At 35.7% G+C, this 21,914-nt stretch overlaps 1 protein-coding gene across 1 annotated transcript in view; it reads right to left on the bottom strand.

The window, feature by feature from the left end:
- LOC122814283 (calcium-activated chloride channel regulator 1-like) overlaps nt 1-21,914 on the bottom strand; it is a 2,127,707-nt gene that overhangs the window by 1,427,117 nt on the left and 678,676 nt on the right. Inside the window, exon 8 of the mRNA XM_044086873.1 lies at nt 14,126-14,350. Within this exon, the coding sequence (XP_043942808.1) occupies nt 14,126-14,350 (225 nt within the window). The remainder of the gene's footprint in view (nt 1-14,125; nt 14,351-21,914) is intronic.

Raw genomic sequence — 21,914 nt, 5'->3', positions numbered from 1 at the left:
CTATTTATTGTGAGCATATTGGGATTGTTAACAATACCTTTATGTGGAACAGCATTTAAGGCCTTTGATAAATTCATGCAGGCTGTGTGTACAGTAATGGTTTTGTAATTCACTTCTAATGCACTAATACTGATGAAGAACCACAGCAACTCTTTGAATTATTTTCATTATGATTCTTTCCATTCATTTGAACAGTAGGAATTTTAAGTTTACTGGCCTCTTATCATGGTATTAAGTGATGAATCCTTTGGTTATAGAAACCACTGTAACGTGTCACTATTGATCAGGAAAGGGCACTGTTACTAAATACAAGTTAAATATAATAAGCAGAGGTTTAATTACATTATCCTTTATCTTGTATAGAAAGTTAACAGGAATATTGCCTGGACCCATAGAAGTCATGCTTTTAATTTTGTTTAGGGATAACTTAATCACATGTTTCAAAATATACCATGGCATGTTTTTTAAGCTAAAAGTAAGTTGCAAAACTTCTAGGGCTCTATGTGTTTTTTAAGTCAACACAATTTGCACATGAAAATATCAAATATTGTTTTAGAATAGGCAAATACATTATTGTGCATTGTTAGTAAGATGCATGTTTGATTAGCTCCTTTGAATTTCTTATTTTCCCATAATTGTGTCCAGGTAAGTTTCATAGCTAACCATTAATTTTCTTTAGTGATATTAAAGAAATTGTCTTGAGTTTGTTTAGCTTACACTTATTTTTAGGAGTCTGAATTATTTTGAATAACTCCTCATGATATATCTTTCTTCTGTAGTCTAGTTTATTAAATGTCTAAGTCCACCTTAAGAGATACAGAGTTTAATAGAAACTATAACATTTGGAAATATAGCTGGTGACTGCTGAAAATTTACATGGAAGATTAAATGCTTTATTCCAATGACTGTTAGAATTTAATGAAGGGTGAGGAGAAGGTGCTAAAAACTGAACTGGAAATATAAGCAAAAGGCTAAATAGATGTTTGGTTAAAATATGTTTCAGTGAATATCATTTTTCTGAATAAAAATTAGCAAAATTATATTTGCCAGCCCTGCTCCATAGTACAGAGGGATAAAAGCCTGACTGTGACCCTGACAACCTATGTTTCAGTGGAGGCATAGACAATGGAAGAGCCAGGCAGGCGAGGATGGGAATGAATGTCTCATACTGCCTCTGCAATCCTTGGCCGGGGGTGGGGAGAGGAGGGTGTGAAAGTAGTGGTTTCAGCTAATTGATTGCCACCATTCAAGAGGAGGCTTGTATGTTACTGTAAATGGCCAGAAAAAGGGCTGAGGGATTAGACACTCTAAGTCTTTGAGTATGGTATTTATTGGCATGTGGGTGGAAACATGTATATATTCAGGGACAGTGTAGCAGGTCTTGAGAAAACATGGGTGCTCGTGTCAGCCACTAGGGGTAGGTTTGGGCTTTACTAAATATGTCCTCATTGTTAGAATGTTGGTGAGAACACAATCCATGTCTGTCTGGCTCTCACTCCTGAGGGCTACCTAGTACACGGAAGTTCTGTAAAGACATAGGCCATCTAACAGGGAGGAAAATCTTTCCCTCATTGAATTCCACATCCTCTCAACTTTCTGCCACTGATTTTCTTTTTCCTAATACTCATGGAATATACCAAAAAAACTGCTGGGGGCCATTCCATTCTGGCATGTATTAGCTACCTGGCTAGCACAGGAATTAATCTTGTCTTTTTATTAGGAGCATACAAATTATGCATATAAACCAAGAGGCAAGTTTAACATCTCATTTAATAAAATGGTTGGAGATTCCTACCATCCCTAGACTGATGGCATGGTAGAGTGGTAATAACTGGGATATATTACTTCCATTATTTGTATATGCTTATTGAGAAACAGCTCATAGCAGCACTTGGTTCTCCTCTTTTCATTTAGTTTGTGGCAGGAATCCACGAGAATTGTTATAAATAATAAAGTAATCCAGGCAGAGAACTCAGTATCCACACAGGAATATCTCTCCTGGTTAGTGGAAACCAGTGATTGCCCTGATTTATGGTTGTCTTAAGAAATTCCATGAAAGCATTCAAAAGGCAAAAAATAAGACAAAAAGTTTCATAAATGTGTTTCAAGAGTAAAATCTTTTCAAATTCCTGGTGTAGTATAGAGAACTAAGGGTATGAATTGCTAATAAGCTGCTTCCTATAGTCCAGGATTTGATCGTCTCCGTCTACATTCACCTGCTGTAAGCATATGAGCAAGTCACTTAACCAGACAGTATTTTGGGGAAAGTGGGAAAAAGGGCTGGGCTCCTCAGTTATCTGCTAGACCACATGCCTAGTAACTACCTATGAACCTAATTAAAGATAGTGTATTGCTATTTCCCAACTAAGTGAGCAAAGGTTAAAAACATTTTGTCAAGGTCACTATTAAAAGAATATATGTCAGGGCAAGTGCTCGTAAACTGCAAAAACCAAATAACAAACCAGCTAGCACTGAAGGAAGGCTTGACAACAACACTCAGGTTGAAAGCAGGCTGTACTAAGTGAACTCCTGAATTCACTTAATAAAGCCTGCTTTCAACTTGAGTGTTGTTGTCAAGCCTTCTTTCAATGCCAACTGGTTTGCTATTTGGTCACTACTAAAAGAGTTAACAAACCTAGGTCTTTGACCTATGCTATGAACATACATAAAAGTAATGACCTTATAGAACTCGTCTTGTGCACCTACTGAAAAAAAATTGAAAAACTTGTTTTTTTAATCACCTTTAATTGGATTTTACAATAAGAAAAATTATTTTAGTTTATATGGGCCAATGCCAAACAGTTCAAAAACATTCAATAATCATAGACTATTAAATAACAGGAGAACCAATCATTGACAGCTGTTAAATAATATAAATAGACTCCTAAAGAAAGGAAGGGAAGACAAAGAAAAAAAAATCAGTATGTATACATATTTTATATACAAGTTTCACAGCATATTTACAATATTTACAATATTTAGAATTGCATATACATATTTTTTAAGCTTTCCATACCTTCAATCCCCCACTCCTTTTTCTATAACCAAACTCTTATTTTTTTTCTGACAATATCCATTTCCCATTGTATTTTATCTCATTCTTTCATTCCATATGATGCATATTATACAAAACAACTTTCTGTCCAATCTATGTAATTTTATTTCACATTTTCATAATATCCATACTCAATCATGTCAATATTTATATGTTTAACATTTTTCGATTCTTTTAAATATCCTTTATCACATATTTCTTTCCACAATGGATATACCCTTTTACATTTCATGAAATCATATTCAGTTGTCGGGTCCACAATATATGCACATTCTGTCTTTCATTGTTCTGTATGGCATGTTTGCTTTGACTGGAAGCTTATTTATGGACAATCTCCATAAGAAATCTGTACATTCCACATAACTTTGCATTTCTTCATTTTTTCTTTTACCTTTTATCACCTGTATGCTCCCAGGGGTAAACATAATAACATTTTTTCATTACATTCTCATACCTTATTTTTTTTGTTCTTTTCTCTGTTTCCTAAATCAGTCTTCCATAATAATATTTTCTCTTGATATAGCTTTATCGCCATACAACAAACCCTTTTACTTCTTTTTAAACACTTAAGCTTTTTCCAAATTGATTTATTTGCATCAAGAATTAATATTGATTTATAGCAGTATAAGCTTACATTTCTGCTTTCTTCCTTCCCTTCCACTTGGAGAAGCAAAACATGGCCTGTGCCAATTAAGTATGTATGAAAAGAATAACTCTTTTTAACCAAATGTTATTTCCTTTATTCAATGTTCATTTGAATAAATTATTATTTAATTAATTCAATTATACTGAAAAAGACTGAATATTTAGCTAGTGTTTATATTTTGCCAATAATCTATAAAAAAGAATTACTAGAAATAATTCTTATTTTATATGGGATTTGAGATTGAATCCAGTGAAGAGAGGAGTCTTATATATGGACAATGAAGATGGAAGTTTAGGATTAATAAACCCAATTGTTTATGCTACTTCTCTGAATTTGCATAAAACTTTGTTTTAGATTAATGATAAAAAATGAAACATTTTTAGTAAATTTACTAAAGTATAAATAGGAGCAGCACTGGCATATATTAAAAAAAAATCAAAAGAGAGAAATATGTTTAAATGGATTCGTGTCACTTCACCTAAAGACCATTTCACTGCCACCCATTTCACTGAGACCAAATCACCTAAAGTTCATTTCACTGACAAGTAGTACTCTAAAGCAGGTCAAAGGTATATGTCCTTTTCCCCACTGTAGTGCGATCCTGGTGTTAGTATATAGTTGGGGGTTGGGGGCACAGCCCCCCCATTGTGGAGTGTGGGGGGTGTAGCCCTCCACTTAATTTGGTTTTATGTTGTCTGGTTTTGTTTTATATTATTTGGTAAAAGCCAACTAGGTGGGAGGCTATGCCTCCCACACCCCCACTAACTATATATACTAACACCAGGATCACACACTACAGTGGGGAAAAGGACATATACCTTTGACTTTCCTTAGAGTACTACTTTTCAGTGAAATGAGTTTTAGGCGAAATGAGTTTTCAATGAAACGAACTTTAGGTGATTTGGTCTCAGTGAAATGGGTGTCAGTGAAATGTTTTTTCAGTGAAGTGATACAAATCTGTTTAAATGAAGAAATGAGATGCTATCAAAAAAAAATCTGTTATGGAAAATAAAAATTGATGAAATATAAAAGTGTGGTATACAAATACCATGACACAATATTATTATAGTAATCCTTGGGCTGAGCTAGTGAATGAAAAAGATAAAGCTATAAAAATATAAAAAGCATGGTGTAATGAGCAAGTAGAACATCAAGATTTTTATGGAGATTAGTGATTAATACATTTCCAGTAAAAAGAAGAATGAGTTTGTATATATTGTGGTAAAGAATAAACTACAGAACATGTTTTCTTGCAATGTGTAAGTGTTGCAAAATTGTGGGAAAAATTATGTAAAGAAAAGTGTTTTGAAAATATAAGATAGATAAATTAAATAAATGTGGATATGATTATGCATGGATATTATAGCCATAAAAATGTGACATTTGCAAAATAGATACATGATTATTTTACTTTATATGGACCATTTGGAAGGAAAGGATAAATGTTTAATGGTAAATGGAGACTACCAGTCATTATACGAAAAATTAGATGATGGTTTTGGAAAAAGGAGTGGGGGTCACATAAAGATAGTGAAGACAAATGTTTAACATACCAATACAAAGTAAGATATTTATGATTTAGCTATGTCTGCAACCTCAAAGACAATACACAATTGTGTGCAGAGCTCATTGTAAATGGAGCCACCTATATTGAGCTAGAAGATATAGCACACCTCCTGACTGATTCAGCTCCAACTTTACTCCTCTCTCTCCCTCAACCTTTCCTCAGAAAACATCATCAAATATAACTACTATCCCTAGCGAACATGTCCTTAATGCTCTCTCTAAGACCAAGAACACTGCGTCACTGGGCCCAGACAATATCCCAGGATGCCTTCTAAGTAGCATGAAACATGACCTGTCAGGGCCTCTGAAATTACTATTTTTAAGTGTAGCCTCCTAACAGGCTTCTTGCCTCATGGATGGAGAAATGCAACAGTCATCCCTCTGCACAAAGTTGGGCCATCTACAGACCCTGGAAACTATAGACCCATAAGTCTCACTAGTCTTATATATAAAGCCATGGAAATAATTATCATGGAGATGATAAACAGAGATATAGTAAACCTCCAGAGACTGGACTCAACCTGGTAGACCTCTTTGAAAAGGTCAGCAAAGCAATGGATGAGGGCAAAATTATTCCCACTGCCTACCTTGACCTGGCCAAGGTATTTGACACAATGCTCCACTCAGGTATTGTTAACAAACTCAAGAGGTTAGGTGCAAACCTGTATGTGACCCAGTGGCTAGCCAACTGGCTCACCGACAGGACTCAGGAAGTTAGAACTAGGGAGTCCACCTCTACAAAGGGGACAGTCACAATTGGAGTCCCTCAGGGATCAGTCCTGGGACCAATCCTTTTTGGCATTTACTTCTCAGAAGTCAAGGCCAATGTCAGTGGTCTCTGGTTGACTAAGTTTGCAGATCATTGCAAATTAGGAGCTGTCATTGAATCTCACACTGACACAAATGTTCTCCAGGAGGGACTGACACAGACAATCAACCAGTGTCAGAGCCATGGACTAAAATTAAATGCCAAGAAATGCATAATAGTATCCTTTAGGAAGTCATCCATCCCTGGTAGCTTTCATATTGACAATACATCCCTTAGATCTGACCCAGTAGTCAGGGACTTAGGGACACACATAGTAATCTAGCCTTTTATCATCACGTGTTTACAGTGGTGAGGACATCATTCTATGTTGCCCAACTTATAGACAGAGGTATGGCATCTAAGTCCAAGGAAGTCATTGTTCCACTGTATTTGGCATTCATCAGACCTATCATTGAGTACAATGCCCCCTTTGGTATGTACCTAACCAGGCATATCCAACAACTGGAATGTCCACAGAGGTTCCTCACTAAAAGAATACAGGGTGTAAGTAATATGTTCTATGCAGACCATCTCAAGGCCCTATCCCTGTATTCTGTCGCCTACAGGCTTTTGAGGGGAGATCTCTGCCTGGCATACAGGGCATTGTCAGACCCCACTCTAATGAACCTCCTGCATATCCACAAAACAAACAGCACCAGAATTACCTGTTCTAAAGACTTAAAACTTGACTGTGATATAAATAGGACCTGCTGGAGAGATAGGTATGTATCCCTGGGACTACCACATTTATGAAACAGGCTCCCCATTCATGTGACATAGAGTTCCTCCCTAACCCAATTCATGTGTAAGATGGACAATTGAATGGGAAACCGGAAATTCATTCCTGGTTTGGCATCTATGTCTCTGATGCAAACAGGCAACCTGTAAATGGTTCATCTACCAGGCCCATGCTTACACTTATCAAGGGTGTCAGAACTCATCAGAGATTTGAGATGCATGGCTAGGCTTACAAAGGCCCTTGTGGTCATTAGCCTAATAAACACATATGAACCTATAATAATGGAAAGCTATAGAAAATTGTATACTCTATAAACTGTAAATATGTAAATATGTAAGTTTGCAAATAGTATTGCAAATAATATTTTAAATAAAGCTGTCTGCTTTTTTCAATAGGTACCATGGATTTTTTTACATCCATCTGAGCTACCACTAACTTAATAAATAGTACCACAAAATCTATTTCCTTGGTGATGGAATCAAGGTGTCAGTACTCTGTTTTTAAAGTTTACATACATAAAAAAACTTTTATTATAGTTTGTTAAGCGCTTTCATCTAGCAATAACTAGATTTCCTCAGAACAAATGACTGCCTTTAGGCTTACAAAATATATAGGGTATATAATTGGATAATTACTTGATTAACCAATTTAATTTCACATCATTTAAAGTGCTAGTGCAATAAAAACCTTAGTGACAATGTTGATAATAATATTAAAAAGTTTTAAAACACATGCTCAGAATTAAAATAACGTATTGTATAAATAATTCATTGCATTTCCACATACCCATTATTTGTACTATAAGCTAGTATAAATACAATTTCTGTAAAAAATTAATTAAATTAATAAATAATTACATATTTGTAATCACTATAACTCTCATTTCTAATAAAATCATGGACCTAATGTGGGGAACCCTTGCACTTCTACTATGTATTGGACTTGATGTCAAGTGTAACTAATATAATGAGTGTAAAACCAGTTGCAAAGGTGACTGGCAGCTGTGTAACATTTACCTTACACCTAGGTTAGTATTTCTGAAATCCCTATACTGTGTAATAAATGTAATGAAATACAATAAAATGTACTGTCTGCCAGTCTACCCATCATTAACCAAGATAGGTTTTACTGATATGTGATCATTTAGTCCTGGTGGAGTAGATGCGTTTAGTTTTATTTGCCATCTGGTCTCCAACTCCCCAAGTTTTTTCCTAATGTTTCCTCCTCTGGGGTTTGCTATAGCTATATCTAATATGGCAAAATAAAACATTTTACAACTGGTACTATCTTGCAGATGTCTCCACAGGGCATTTTTAGCGTCCATTTTTTTATACAATAGTAATGATCATATATCCTCTGCCTTAAACTCCTATCTGTTTTTCCAACATAGTAACAATGACAATTGGCAGACGTAGCTAGGTACACTAAATGGGTAGTTCTACAATTTCCTTTCCTAAAATGTACCTCTGTCTCCATAACATTTTCTAATTTTCTAGTGCAATCTTGATTTATATACTTACATTGATTGCATGTGCCACACTTGGTGGTACCCCTCCTTTCTCTTCCATTATTGTCTATTTTTATTTTTTATTTTTACACTCATTATATTAGTTACACTTGACATCAAGTCCAATACATAGTAGAAGTGCAAGGGTTCCCCACATTAGGTCCATGATTTTATTAGAAATGAGAGTTATAGTGATTACAAATATGTAATTATTTATTAATTTAATTAATTTTTTACAGAAATTGTATTTATACTAGCCTATATAACAACATTTGAAATTGTACAAATAATAGGTATGTGGAAATGCAATGAATTATTTATACAATACGTTATTTTAATTCTGAGCATGTGTTTTAAAACTTTTTAATATTATTATCAACATTGTCACTAAGGTTTTTATTGCACTAGCACTTTAAATGATGTGAAATTAAATTGGTTAATCAAGTAATTATCCAATTATATACCCTATATATTTTGTAAGCCTAAAGGCAGTCATTTGTTCTGAGGAAATCTAGTTATTGTTAGATGAAAGCGCTTAGCAAACTATAATAAAAGTTTTTTTATGTATGTAAACTTTAAAAACAGAGTACTGACACCTTGATTCCATCACCAAGGAAATAGATTTTGTGGTACTATTTATTCTGTTGGACTGTTTCCTTTTCTTTGAATCTACCACTAACTTAAGCATATTGGGCTTTAGTTTAATATTGCATACAAAGGATAGCACACTTAAGAATGTAGCACCCCCCCCCCTTATGCTGTATTACAGTGTCAGCAAGTGATTTGTTGATGGGGAAGAGAACACACAGCCTTTTGCACCAAACATGAATGTGCTACCTCTTACACTATTGCATGCATTAGATGATAAGAAAGATTGCTTTGAGGAAGAAATGGCTCACTTCAAGTCTTATAATACTGGGACAGCAAATTGTTAAGTTCAGATCATACTGGAGGTACACTGAGAATGGGGCCTGAAGCGAACTACAACCTGCTGAGGAGAAAGAGAACAGGGATTAATGGATGAATGCATTTTGCAATACTTTTCTTTTTCCATTGACTGGTTGTGTTTCTTGCTTGAATAGAAGAGACTATCTCAATATAGTAACACGTTGAACTTGATGGTATTCTTTTTCCATTTGATGTTTTCATGAGTTTGTGTATAGAAAAGCTGTGAAATCATGATTGTTACTTGGAATAACACCAAATCTGTTTAGTGTTGACCTTTGTACAAAAGAGTGCTTTCCTTTTGTATTCAGTCTATGACACAAATCTAACATGAGAACATTAAAAAATACTATAAATCCTAGACTGATGGAGCACAGTGTATCTGCTAATTTTGTTTGTTTGAACTAATTTATGAAGCAGGCAACTGACTATGGGACTGTTACAAAATTTTGAATGAGAAATGTCAAATATTTACTTATGTATAGCTATAAAGTTTGACAGAATTTTTTCTAAACTGGGTCAGCTGACTTGTTAATTTCTCATATATTCCTTGTGAATGTAATAAAAACTAAGCAGTTATGTCTGAAAGGATACCAATAAAAACTATAGAATAGCATTTGGTGTCAGCATACTGTTCTATAGTTTGTTACAGAATGCATTTTTAATGTTGAGATGTATAAAAAAGTTCAGAAACTGAGTCAGCTGAATGTTATGCATACAGGAAAATGCAGTTGCTGTAAATTTAATTTACAGGCTACACAGGACAGAGACTGGGATATCACACCATTTGAATTTAAAGTGTATAGACTGTAAAGAATAATTAAGGGGATAGAGTAGCAACATATATAAATGATGTAATAAAACTCTGCAACTTATTGAACTGTTTAGATGAGACTGGTCAGAAACAAACAATGGAGGTTCAAGCAGCTAACTAGAGCTCATCAAAGCTTTTGAGTCCAGCTCTTTATCAGTACCTCTAACAACATAAAAGCACAATACTGTTTTTATAATGACCATATGCCCAATTAATGAGTCACATGACATAAATTAATAATTAAAAATTAAAAAGCTGCCCAAAATTAAGGAACAAGAACATAATTTTCAACATATGCATACAAAAATACAAACATAATTCATAATGCATTTTGTTTTCACTTTCGTACAGGTATTACATTGGTGTTATGTCTTTTATATTTTTAGATGTACTGATAAAGAGCTGGACTTGAATGCTTTATTTTGAATAACCCTAAAAAAAAGTTGGATTGGTATTTTAAAGCTTTGTATGATGAGGATGCTCACAAGGGCAGCCATAGTGCTGTAGCGGTTAGCGTTACCACCTCACAGTGAGAGGTTCCCTGGTTCAGTTCTCAGCTGGGTTGCCTTCTGTGTGGAGTCTGCATGTCCTCATTGTGGACATCTGGGTTTCCTCCGGGTACTCCGATTTTCTCCCACATCCCAAAGACATGCTGTAGGTGGATTGGACACTCTAAATTGGCCCTAGGTGTGAGCGTGTGTGCCTGCTGTGGAAGGTTGGGTGCCAGGCTGGGAACTCAACACTGTAAAACTCCACTGCCAATCAGTCTGTGGACCGTTGTTCCGCTGTGGTGATCCCTAACCAGGAAAAAGCCGAAAGAAGAAGAAGTATGATGGGGATGTTCACATGTGTCTGCAGTGACTAATAGTACTGGAAACAGATGTATTCTACACAGCTTTGGATGGGTATTTTGATACTGAGGATAAAGTTGCAACATCAATGTAATAGGCTGGACAGAAATAATTTGATTAATATTACTTGGTTAGGGACTGCAGAGGAATGCATTTGTCATGTATCATGCTACACCTGCCTCTAAAACAGCAACACCTCTGAAACAGTTATATTAATTAATAAAATAAGGAAACAATGCCCCTTTCATGGGTATTGTCACGTATGTGTCCCCATAAGAATGTATTGAAGGAAAATCATTTAGTTTTGTTGTGATGGTATCATGGTATTACATGTCTGTATGTATGCTTGGTGTGCAAGCTAAGTGATTCTATTAATGAATAGTTATTTAGGTTTCATTAACAGCTAGTTCATTTGTCTTCTTTTGTATTTGGTATGGTAGGATTTATAAATATATGCAGAGATCAAATTACAGCTATATGATTCATTATGGATGAGATAAAAACTAAAGAGCAGAAGGAAGAGTAGGCATGTACATCTTCCTTGTCAGTGCAGAGGAAACAGAAAACCAAAATACAGACTACATGGGGCAGGAAATGAGGATTACAGATAACCAGGAGTAGGGTTAGCTAATGAGAAAAGAGGAGATGAAACAAAATTGTGAACAATCTTAGTCTTGCAGCACTAGACTTATCTCAGGAAAGGAAAAGAAGGGAGTAGGAAATTCAGTATTTAGGAAGGTTCCAGAAGGAAGTGAAGGTTCAATGAACAAAGGTAATATCTGTAGGCTGTTCTTAATAATTGCTGGTAGAGTGATGGTGTCACAGCTTGCAGGGTCAATGGGTGCAATCATCAGCAGTATGGCTCATGATGAATACTGCATTCCTCTAAGTGCAATAGGGACAAAATCTCAGACTATAATATGGAAGGTTTTTGAAATATGTTGAAAAGGCAGCAGAAAGTCACCATACAATAAAAACTTTAAGAATGAAAAAAGGAGTAAGAAATTAATGAATTCTGCACTGGCAAAAGAAACTATATCATTATGATTATTGAAAAGAGGAAAGCATCACCGGAGATTAGAAGTAGTAAAGTATTGAAGAAACTGACTCATTAGAATACAAAAAAAAAAAAAAAAACAGCAAAGACACCCTGGCAGCTAAATGTGGTTTAAAAGAAGGAAAGGGACAGCAAAATGAAGGACAGGCCAAAACATTTCTGAGATGCATTAAGGAATGAAGGAAAACTCATAGGACATTGGGTCACTGGAACAAGTGAGGGTACAGATGAGGATGCTAATTTCAGCCAAAATTTTAAACTTTTTTTTTTTATCGGACATTGATTGGCAGTACTAGAATGTAAGGAAGGAATACATGTTGGAAAAATGTCACTTAGGAAGCAGAGAAAGATAAGGCACATTATTCAGATGATCCTCTCTGGTACTGATGAGTCAAGCACTGGGAAAGCAGTGTTATAAAGTTTGACAATACAACTTGCTAAACCCTTAACAGACTTTACAATCTCAGTGGAGAAACTGCAGTTTGCCAAAAAACTAAAGGAGTGACACTGGTAATCTAATTGCACAAGGGTGACTCTAGAAAGAAGATGGGAAATTTCGGGTCTCAGTTTCATTCCTAGAAAGGATTCTGAAACAGCATCTACTAAAAATGAATGGAATAGGATCTGTTCCAGGAATGCAGCATGTCTGGTCTTCAACAAGAGCTTATCCATCTTTGGTGGAGATGTTAAAAAGTCATGGAGGAGGAACCTAACTCGTTGAGATGTATGATGAATTAAATAAATGAAATCATAAAAAAGCACATTTTAAGGGTAGGGGATTTCATGTTGTAAAGATGGTAATCAGTGTAACAGTATCGGTGAGGTCCATTTAGGATACTGTGTAAGATCATTTTAAGTTTAGGATAGTTTCTAAATATTAATTTATAACAATTGTGCAAAATGAAAAAAGCTTTAAACCAGAAAATTATACTGAGAGTAGGCACTTTAAATGATGTAATATTTAGAAAAATAAGAGTTAAATTACTTCCATGATTAGAAGGTGAAGGCACAGATGTAATAGCTGCAAAATGGGGTCTATATTACAAACCCAAAAGATCTAAAACATGAATATATATGTACATCGACACATAAAGGTCGATGTACATACACAGTGAAACACATAAATGGCGAAAATCAAAACACTGAACATGTTTCATCAGCAAAACGCGCCACACAAGTAAGTACAAAATAAAAAAAAAATACATTAACACACTTATGCAGGAGGGCAAGCCCCCATGCACCCCCCCATGTGGAGGGCTTCACTGCTCCCACACCCCCCTTCTTAAATATACCAACTCCGAGACTGCACTACAGAAGGGAAAAGGATATATTTCCTTATCCCCACCACCATGCTGCTAGCTAGGAAACACGTTCGGCATTTTGATTTTCGCCATTTACGTGTTTCTCTGTGTATGCACATCAGCCTTTATGTGTTGATGCACATACATTTGCACTTTATATCTTTTGGGTTTGTAATATAGACCCGTAAAATGTAATATCTAAATCAGTTACCAGTATCCCTAACTGGAACTCATATCAGATTTTTGTACTTATATGTAGAAATATATACACAGCAGACCCACTGGTACTGAATTAGGGCATCTAATTTATGTCACTTCTGACCCAAGCTCAGGTAGCTGCTGCTCAAACACCTAGGGGCAGGAGGAATGAGATATGGAACCTGTTAATCTCTTCCCTTGATGTGGAAAATACATTTGTAGAACATCTGTATCTCTAACATCTCTGGTATTGAGAAGGGAAGCACTGGGTAAACAGTGACAAATCTAGGGATATATAGTCTCAAGGGGCCGAAATGCCTTGCATGCGTAAGATATGTTCAGGCCACTGAATACTTCTGTGCACTCTGTATAGGATATCATCCTAGATAGTTTGCTTGGGGGAATAGATAAAGCTCAAAAAATTGTACAGTGGCACAAATGAGAGCTGCAATTTCTTGAGACAGAAAGAGAAGGAAAGAGAGCAGCAGAGTGAATTATAGGGGTTTGGGGGAAAGGTAATTTACAAAGCTTGATAGGAATGGCAATTTGTACAAGAAATACACTGGCATCTTACAAAAAAGATATAGTATTGAAAGACATTTACATTACCTTTCGATTTGGTTTAATTATGCTCTCACCTCAAAACCTTTTAGAACTCCACGACAGATATTTGTTCCACTGTTAGCTGATGTAGGTAGGGAGTTTGCAAGTTCTTCTCGTTTGGCATAATTGTCTAAATGCACCAGGTTTTTCGTAATAGTGGCATTTGAATTAAAGGTAACAATACCAGCATATGATCCTGCTTCAATAATCTGCAGCAAGAAAACTTCTCCTGCCTGTTTCAACCTTTCCTTTCGGTTATACTACATGAAAAAGAGGAGAAACAATTAAAAAAAAACACAGTTATGAACACATTGCCAGTGTATTTTGATTCTTTAGGTATTCACAGTTTTCAAACTTATCTACTAATTCTTATCAGTATTTTTACAGTGCAGACTTCTGAATGTAGATTTACAAGCAGACATAATTGAACGCTAGGTTTTCCAAAGTAGCAGAATTAAAAAATATTCCCCAGAAGCCATTGTGAAACCTTTGGAAGATTTGTTGATGAACTCCAATTTATATTTGATATTTGTTTAAACAACATTATTAAATCATCACATTTAAGAGTGACCCAAGTACAAATAATATTAATAGAAAAGAAAACAAACTATAATGATATTTCAGTTATTTTCATGTAGTATACATATTTTCTTTTTAACAGCTTTCATTCACATGTACATTACTTAAATTATTTCATTCCTGCCTTCTCTTTAACCTCACTCTTCCTCCTGAATATTAGTCTGTCTGCATCATTCCTAGAAATTCAATTAATTTCTATATAATTTGCGTGTTCCCTTTACTAAATTTCCAGCCACCAGTTCTTTTAACTACTGTACAATGTGCAGTACTTCAGCTGCAGTTGATAAGACTTTGATTTCTGTTTTCTACTAATTGTTTTTTGAGCAACCAGTTGCATTAAACTTAGTATAGCCTTACTATGTCTAGTCAATTTAGATTCTATATCCCAGGTGAAAGTAATTATTTCCTGAGTTACAACCATTTGTTCCCCAACATTTCTGAAAAACTACTCTGTAAGGAATTTTTTAAATATGCCATCTTGTTGCATTTCCAAAAAACATGTTCCCAATTACCTCACTTTTCCCATCAGTCCTCTATCTGCTATCTGCCTGAGGAAAAATGCTGTGAAGTCTGCTTTGGATATAAAAATACCTATGCAAACACTTCAAGTGTAGTATATGTCATCCCATTATTCTATTGTAAATTGCCATTCTATTATATTTTTCAAATCTTCTCAAACCTCCTCTGATTGAGTCTTATAGTTAGCATGCAAGATTGTATAAGCCTCACTAATTATCCCCTTTTAACAGCAGCTTCTTTTCTAGAGTCAACTAACGACTGTCACTTAACATTCCCCTATCCTTCGACTATATTGTGATATTTTTTGGTAGGGAAGGTAGTCTCTAACATGCTTTCCAAATTTCTGCTTAGCTTTACCCTATAGTGTTATCTTCTCATCCCTAGTTTATTGATCTGAATACCTTGATTCCTCTGCTAATTTCTTCAATAATTCTAACCCTCTCTTTCCTATTTCCTCTACCACTACTTGCAGTCATTCCTATTGATAAAATTTCCTTTCATAGAAAATTTCTACCACTCTATAAATATAATATTCTATATGATTATTCTTCTTCTCCTTAAGGACATTCATACAAAATTCTACTCTTTCCTCATTTCCACTCCCGCCCTGTTTTATTATCACTATCTCTTTGCATTTTGAATTATAGCTGTTTGTTTGTTTTATGTATGTAAGTCTTAACTATGTAGCTCTGATATATCCATTCAGCTTTGGTAATCCTAAGCCATCTTGTTCGTGGTGATAAGGCCTGAAGCTAGTACTGTTTTACCTTGCATCGATCTATCGCATTGGAAAGACATTCCCCAACTGACACACGCACACACACACACACACACACACACACACACACACACACACACACACACACACACACACACACACACACACACACACACACACACACACACACACACACACACACACACATATACACACATGCACGCACTCCTAGACATGTACATACACATACATGCACACACTCACATACTCATCAAACTATCCCACTTAACTCTTGCCCTCTTTCCCTCACAAATAAAGTCATTCAAATCTTTATTAATTGTGGTCCAAGGCTTCTCCTCAGATTAATAAAAATATGTCTGACCTGTATATAAAACTAAAGGGACCACAAACATTTTCATTGCTTGAATCTTACTCTCTGTTTTCATAATCAAAAGCTTCCAGCCTTCCCATTGTTTGTAACATCTTTTCTATAGCCCTTTCCCAAATATTCTTAGTGGCCATAACAGAATTCTTTTTAATCCATACACCTAAATGCTTCATTGTATCATGTATAACAGATAGCTCCTTTCTGTACTTCCAAGAAACCTTATAAACATATTGTTCCTTTTAGCTTTGGCCCTTGTATGTTTCCTTAACCCTCAGTCACTATTACTCATAACTTCATAACATGCTGCTTTTATATCAACTTTGAAATAAGAATAAGCAGCAGTAAGCAGAGTATCAGGGACATGAAACAAATAATCTAGTTTTAAAGGCAGGTAAGGCATACTGAACTAAGACAGTTTCTCCCTTTCTCTGTCGGTTGGTCAGTGAACTATAAAACACCATACACTGAAGTCTGACCCTAAGATTCAGAAAATCCTCACCACTCATGTAAAGTTTCTACGACAGGTAGGTCAGTTTATGTAACAGAGACAGAAATTCCTATTCAGAGACAGCTATTTGTCTGGTTAGAAAAATCTCATTACTAGCCCTTTCGTACATCTCCGAATTAAACTCTTGCTAACATTAGTGCTATCAGGCCTGATGCCAGTAATTTTTGACCTTGCTTCCATCCATCTCATTGGCAAAGACATCCCCCTATATATCCACACACACACACACACACACACACACACACACACACACACACACACACACACACACACACACATACCCATACCACACACTCATTAAAACACGTATGCACACACACACACACACACACACACACAGACACCCATTAGCAAACAAGCCTCCCACAGTCAATCCCCTGGTGCAACTACCCATGCAGACCAATATTCACAAACAATGACAGACAGACAAGCACACACAGACACAAACATGTATGCATTAGACAGCTTCTTTTATGCTGTTACACACACACACTTATACACACACACACACACTAACACACTACCCCATCTTCATATCTTTGCTGAACTCACCTGTACCACAATCCCTTCAACAAGAGTTGAATGGTTATCATCATCTTTTGACTGTGGTCACTTTTTTTTTCCAGCAATGGAAGTTTAAGCAGCCAAGTGAGTCTTTGAGTTACTTGTCAACATAAAACAGGAGCTGTTAATATTAGTGCAGAACAGTGCATGGCTAATTAGCGTTAGGCACTCCATTAGATTGCTATTGCCACATTAGCATTCACCAGTGCCAGCTGGACTGTTCCCTGTGCTGTGTATCCTGCTAGCAAGAAACCTCAGCATTAGGACAGTGAAAGAATCAGAAAGGCTTACTTCAAACAAGTCAGCCTTTCTGAATCCCAGAGTTAAAGTATAAGACACTAGTATTCACTATTATTTATTTTACTTGCAAATTATCTGCTAGGTAAACATAGCATTTTTTTAACGTTTGTGTTTATTCATTTACTTGTTTGTATTTATTAAGTGGAGTAGTTCACTGATCCATATTGGCTATTTTCCGATTCATACAGGGGTCTGAATTGAGAAATTAATTCAGCAAGAAAACAAGAGTAGTATTGCTGGAACTGAATTTATCCCCAAGTCTTAGTGAGTACCTTTATGTGGTGGACATTGTTTTCACAAAATCTCACCAAGAAGACACTGATATATAGACTGTATGTTATATGTCATGGAGAGATGTAAGTTAAATAAAAGAGAGCTGACTGCACAGGTGCTAGGATTAAAAACTACCTAATCCTGCTGTATGCACTGGAGCCAGAACTGGAACAAAATGGCAGTGTAGAATCTTCAGGATCTAGAAACATTCCAACAATAGAGTTAGACCAGGCTCACATGGGGGGGGTCCTCTCTGTGGTAGAATGAACTAGTAGCCCACAAAAACCAAAAATACTGAAAGGCCAAAAAACATAAAGATAACCAACGGGACTATTAAGAATAATGAAGAAATGATATATGCTGCCCATAATTTCCAGAGGAAAGGAAAATACTTGCTGAAGAAAAACTGTCAAATGCTTCAAATAAACATTTGTATTCATTAATGCAACATACTTATGAAAAACAGTACATAGACAAAAGGACTATGAGCCGCCTGGAGAAAGAAGCTACAAAGGAAATGTGAAAATATAAAGAACAAAAACCAGAGATTCTTGAAAGGTATATAAAAGAAGGATGGACATGGAAAAGAAAGAGATCTGATATTGTGCAGTATTTTTCTAAAGGAGAAATTTAAGGAAGAAGTTAAACTAATCGATACAACAAAAGCAGCTCCAAAAATACTTGAAGAGAAATATAGCACCTGGATATGGAACATTTTAAGAACATTTTAGAATACAAAAAAATAAGAAAACAAAGGGGAAATGTAATAAAGAGGATTAGTAATGTAAAAGTAAAACAAATAGTAATTGAAGTCATAGATTATCAGCAAAGTGGAGGATTTACTGTACAAATAAGCGGTCATCAGATTAAACAGCAGCAAATGGAGTGGGAGGTACATGAAAAAGAAGTATGGAGTTGGGAAAGGAAAGGATAACTGATATGGAGCAATATGAATACGCAAAGGAAAAAATAAAACTAATCAATACAAAAAAAGCAGCACAAAAGATATTTGAAGACTTAGAGAATGATTTTCTAGTGAGAGATTATGAAAGTCAAATGTTAAAAAACATCCTGGAACCCATTATAGAACTGAAAAGGACTGAAGCACCTTCACTCAACCTCCCCTGTAGGAGAATGTTAAGAAATTCCACAGAGAATAAATGCAAAAATTGCTGCATCCTGACATACACTTTGGATTGTCACAGTATCAAAAATGATACTGAAGAAAATTGGATCATTGTTGTTTAAAAGCTGCTGTTCCACATTGAATCTGTCATACATTCATTCATAGGTGTCAAGTTCTTTGCTCAAGAATTACGGACAAAACTAGAAATAATGAGGAAGGCGTCAAATTCATGACCAATCTTGAAATATTAATTTTAATTAATTTAAGTTAATATCAACAGATTTTGGAATAGCATGAATTTTACTGGGCAATAAAATGTATGAAAGTCTAATGTCTGGCATTGACTGATAGGGATCATAAGTGATTTACCAAAAAATCAGGAATTTTACATGGGACAAATCAAAGATATGAGGCAAAATTTGTGAAATTTGAGAGTTATGCATTCATTAAGAATCTTTATTTTTTACAAATATCTATGTTAAATGATAATGAATCATATTAATTCATCAGAACAACCTTTTGTGTGTACGCAGAAGCTATGGCTAACCATGCTGTAAGCTTTCTAGGTGAAGCTGACAGTAAGTGTTATAAATGTTGTCTGTTGTTCTCACATTGTAAGAGTATATGTTCCACATTTTGGGAAAAGGTTGAGAGCTATGATTATCCGCCTTGTCTTTTGGAAATGGATTTGCAGTAGTCAAACTAACGATAACCCCTGGGAGGAGCAGCAGCTATCTTGGAATGAAAATGGCTGGCCTTGTTGTCATTTGCATAGCATATGGAGATGTTTTGGGATGAAAATGGCTGACCCTTTTGCCACTTTCAAGTTAAACAGTCCTTAATCTGGCTTTTGCAGGACTAATAGGCCCTTGTATGACGTAAGTAGCCATTTTCATTATTATTATTTTTTACACGAGACATCCAGTAAACAAAGTGCCTATAACTGCTGGGTACTGAGGCTATCTGTGGATGAAGGTGACCAAACAGGGTATTGTTTGCTCAGTTTAAAAAAGTCTTTATTCTGGTTTTTACAGGACTAATGCATATTTGAAGAAATCATCCATTTTTTTTGTTTAATCATAATCAAATATCCAGGGTGCACATAGTTGACAAAACCATTGTCATTCTAACTGCTGAGTACTTGTGTTGCCTACAAATGAAAGTGACTTGACTGTTGTCATTTTCTCAGCTTAAATAGTCATTGCTCTTGCTTGGGAACAGCAGTATCACAAAATGTATTACTGAAATCCATATAAAATGATCATTGTTATGAGTTATGCATGCACGCATATGTGTGCTAATGTGTATGGGTGAAGTTGCAGAGCACCTAATAGTAACAAGTTTACTATAATTTCTTTCATTTTCCCCCAGTCAGTCATCAGCATTGTACAAAATTAGAGTCTATTTTGGTAGGTTTGGGCACGATATGTGTAAAAGTAACTGATTATTGTCACAGTGGTGAAATGAGCAGTGTTATCATCTCCTAAGGCTTAGTTCTCTGGCTGAGTTCTTGCTGTGGTTCTGTCTGAGTTGAGTATATATATTCTCCCTATTTGTGGGGTTTAACCAAGTGTTCGTATTTCTACCAGCATCCAAAAGACATGCCAAAGGTGACTTGGCATTCTTCCATTTTGCCTGTAGATAAGTGTGCATTTTGAGAGACGTGTGTGTGTGTGTGTGTGTGTGTGTGTGTGTGTGTGTGTGTGTGTGTGTGTGTGTATGCGTGCATGCATATGCATTTTGTGATTGACCTGACTGGCCATCAGGAGCAGTGTTTGTGTGTGTGTGTGTGTGTGTGTGTGTGTGTGTGTGTGTGTGTGTGTGTGTGTGTGTGTCTATGAAAAAATAATACCACTAATTTTAACTGTGGCCGCATACTTTTCTGAACAGTGGTAAAAACAGTTAATAAATAATTATCTTTTGAAAAAAGGTCTCGCAGGACAAATCCACAGAAACAGAAAGTCCATTAAAATGACAAAACTTTAATATCTGAACTTTATAAACAGACTTTCCATTTCTGTGGAATTGTCCAGCAAGATGACTTTCTCTCTGTAGGGTTTTTTTTGAGAGGTTATTGTTTTTTACAGAATCTCTTGACTGGTAGTTTACTTGTTTGCTTTGATCTTTCAAAAATGAGACATACAACTGCATCACAGGGCATCTAGAGATGTTGGGGACTTTGTGGCTTCCACATCCCCAGCTGAATAAGGAGATTTTAGTTTTCACCTAGTCCAAAACTGCCCCTCCACAGATGTGTACATAGAAGGTTGCTATAGCTTAAGTAGGGGCTGGATACAGTGTGGTCATTATTTAACTTTCCTCACAATCAGACATCACAACTTTGCACAGAAGGTCACTATACCTTGACTAGAGGCAATGTACTGTCTAAAAGTGATAAGTTGGAAAACATTACTATGATCTTGTTTTTTTCATTTTCCTTCTAAAACAAAGCAGTTCAAATAGCTTTTCCTCCACAGGAAAAAGAAAATCCGTATCTAGATCTAGTCATGAGTTTTTCCAGTCAGACTACTGCATCAGCAAAAGACTCCCTCAGGGTTCTAGGTCTCATGGCATCTATGATTCAAATGATGCATCTTGCAGGATTCTATATGAGAAAAATCCAGAAGTATCTGAAATCTGGATGGCACCAACATCAACATCCTTTGACATTTCAGATTCCAGTTTTGGGAGTTGGGAAAAGGGAGAGGTTTTGGTAGAGGCACTGGATTTTTCAGAACACTGGTATCCTCTTCTCTTTCTCATCTCCAACTTGTTGGTCACAAAAGACACCTCAGACTTTGCTTGGGGTGCAGTGTCCATAGGAATAAAAGTGCAGGGTCTTTGGAACA

This window comes from Protopterus annectens, chromosome 10.part0 (assembly GCF_019279795.1).
Source record: "Protopterus annectens isolate FY-2018-M chromosome 10.part0, PAN1.0, whole genome shotgun sequence".
Lineage (NCBI taxonomy): Eukaryota > Metazoa > Chordata > Ceratodontiformes > Protopteridae > Protopterus > Protopterus annectens.
This window is presented reverse-complemented; position numbering and strand designations above follow the sequence as displayed.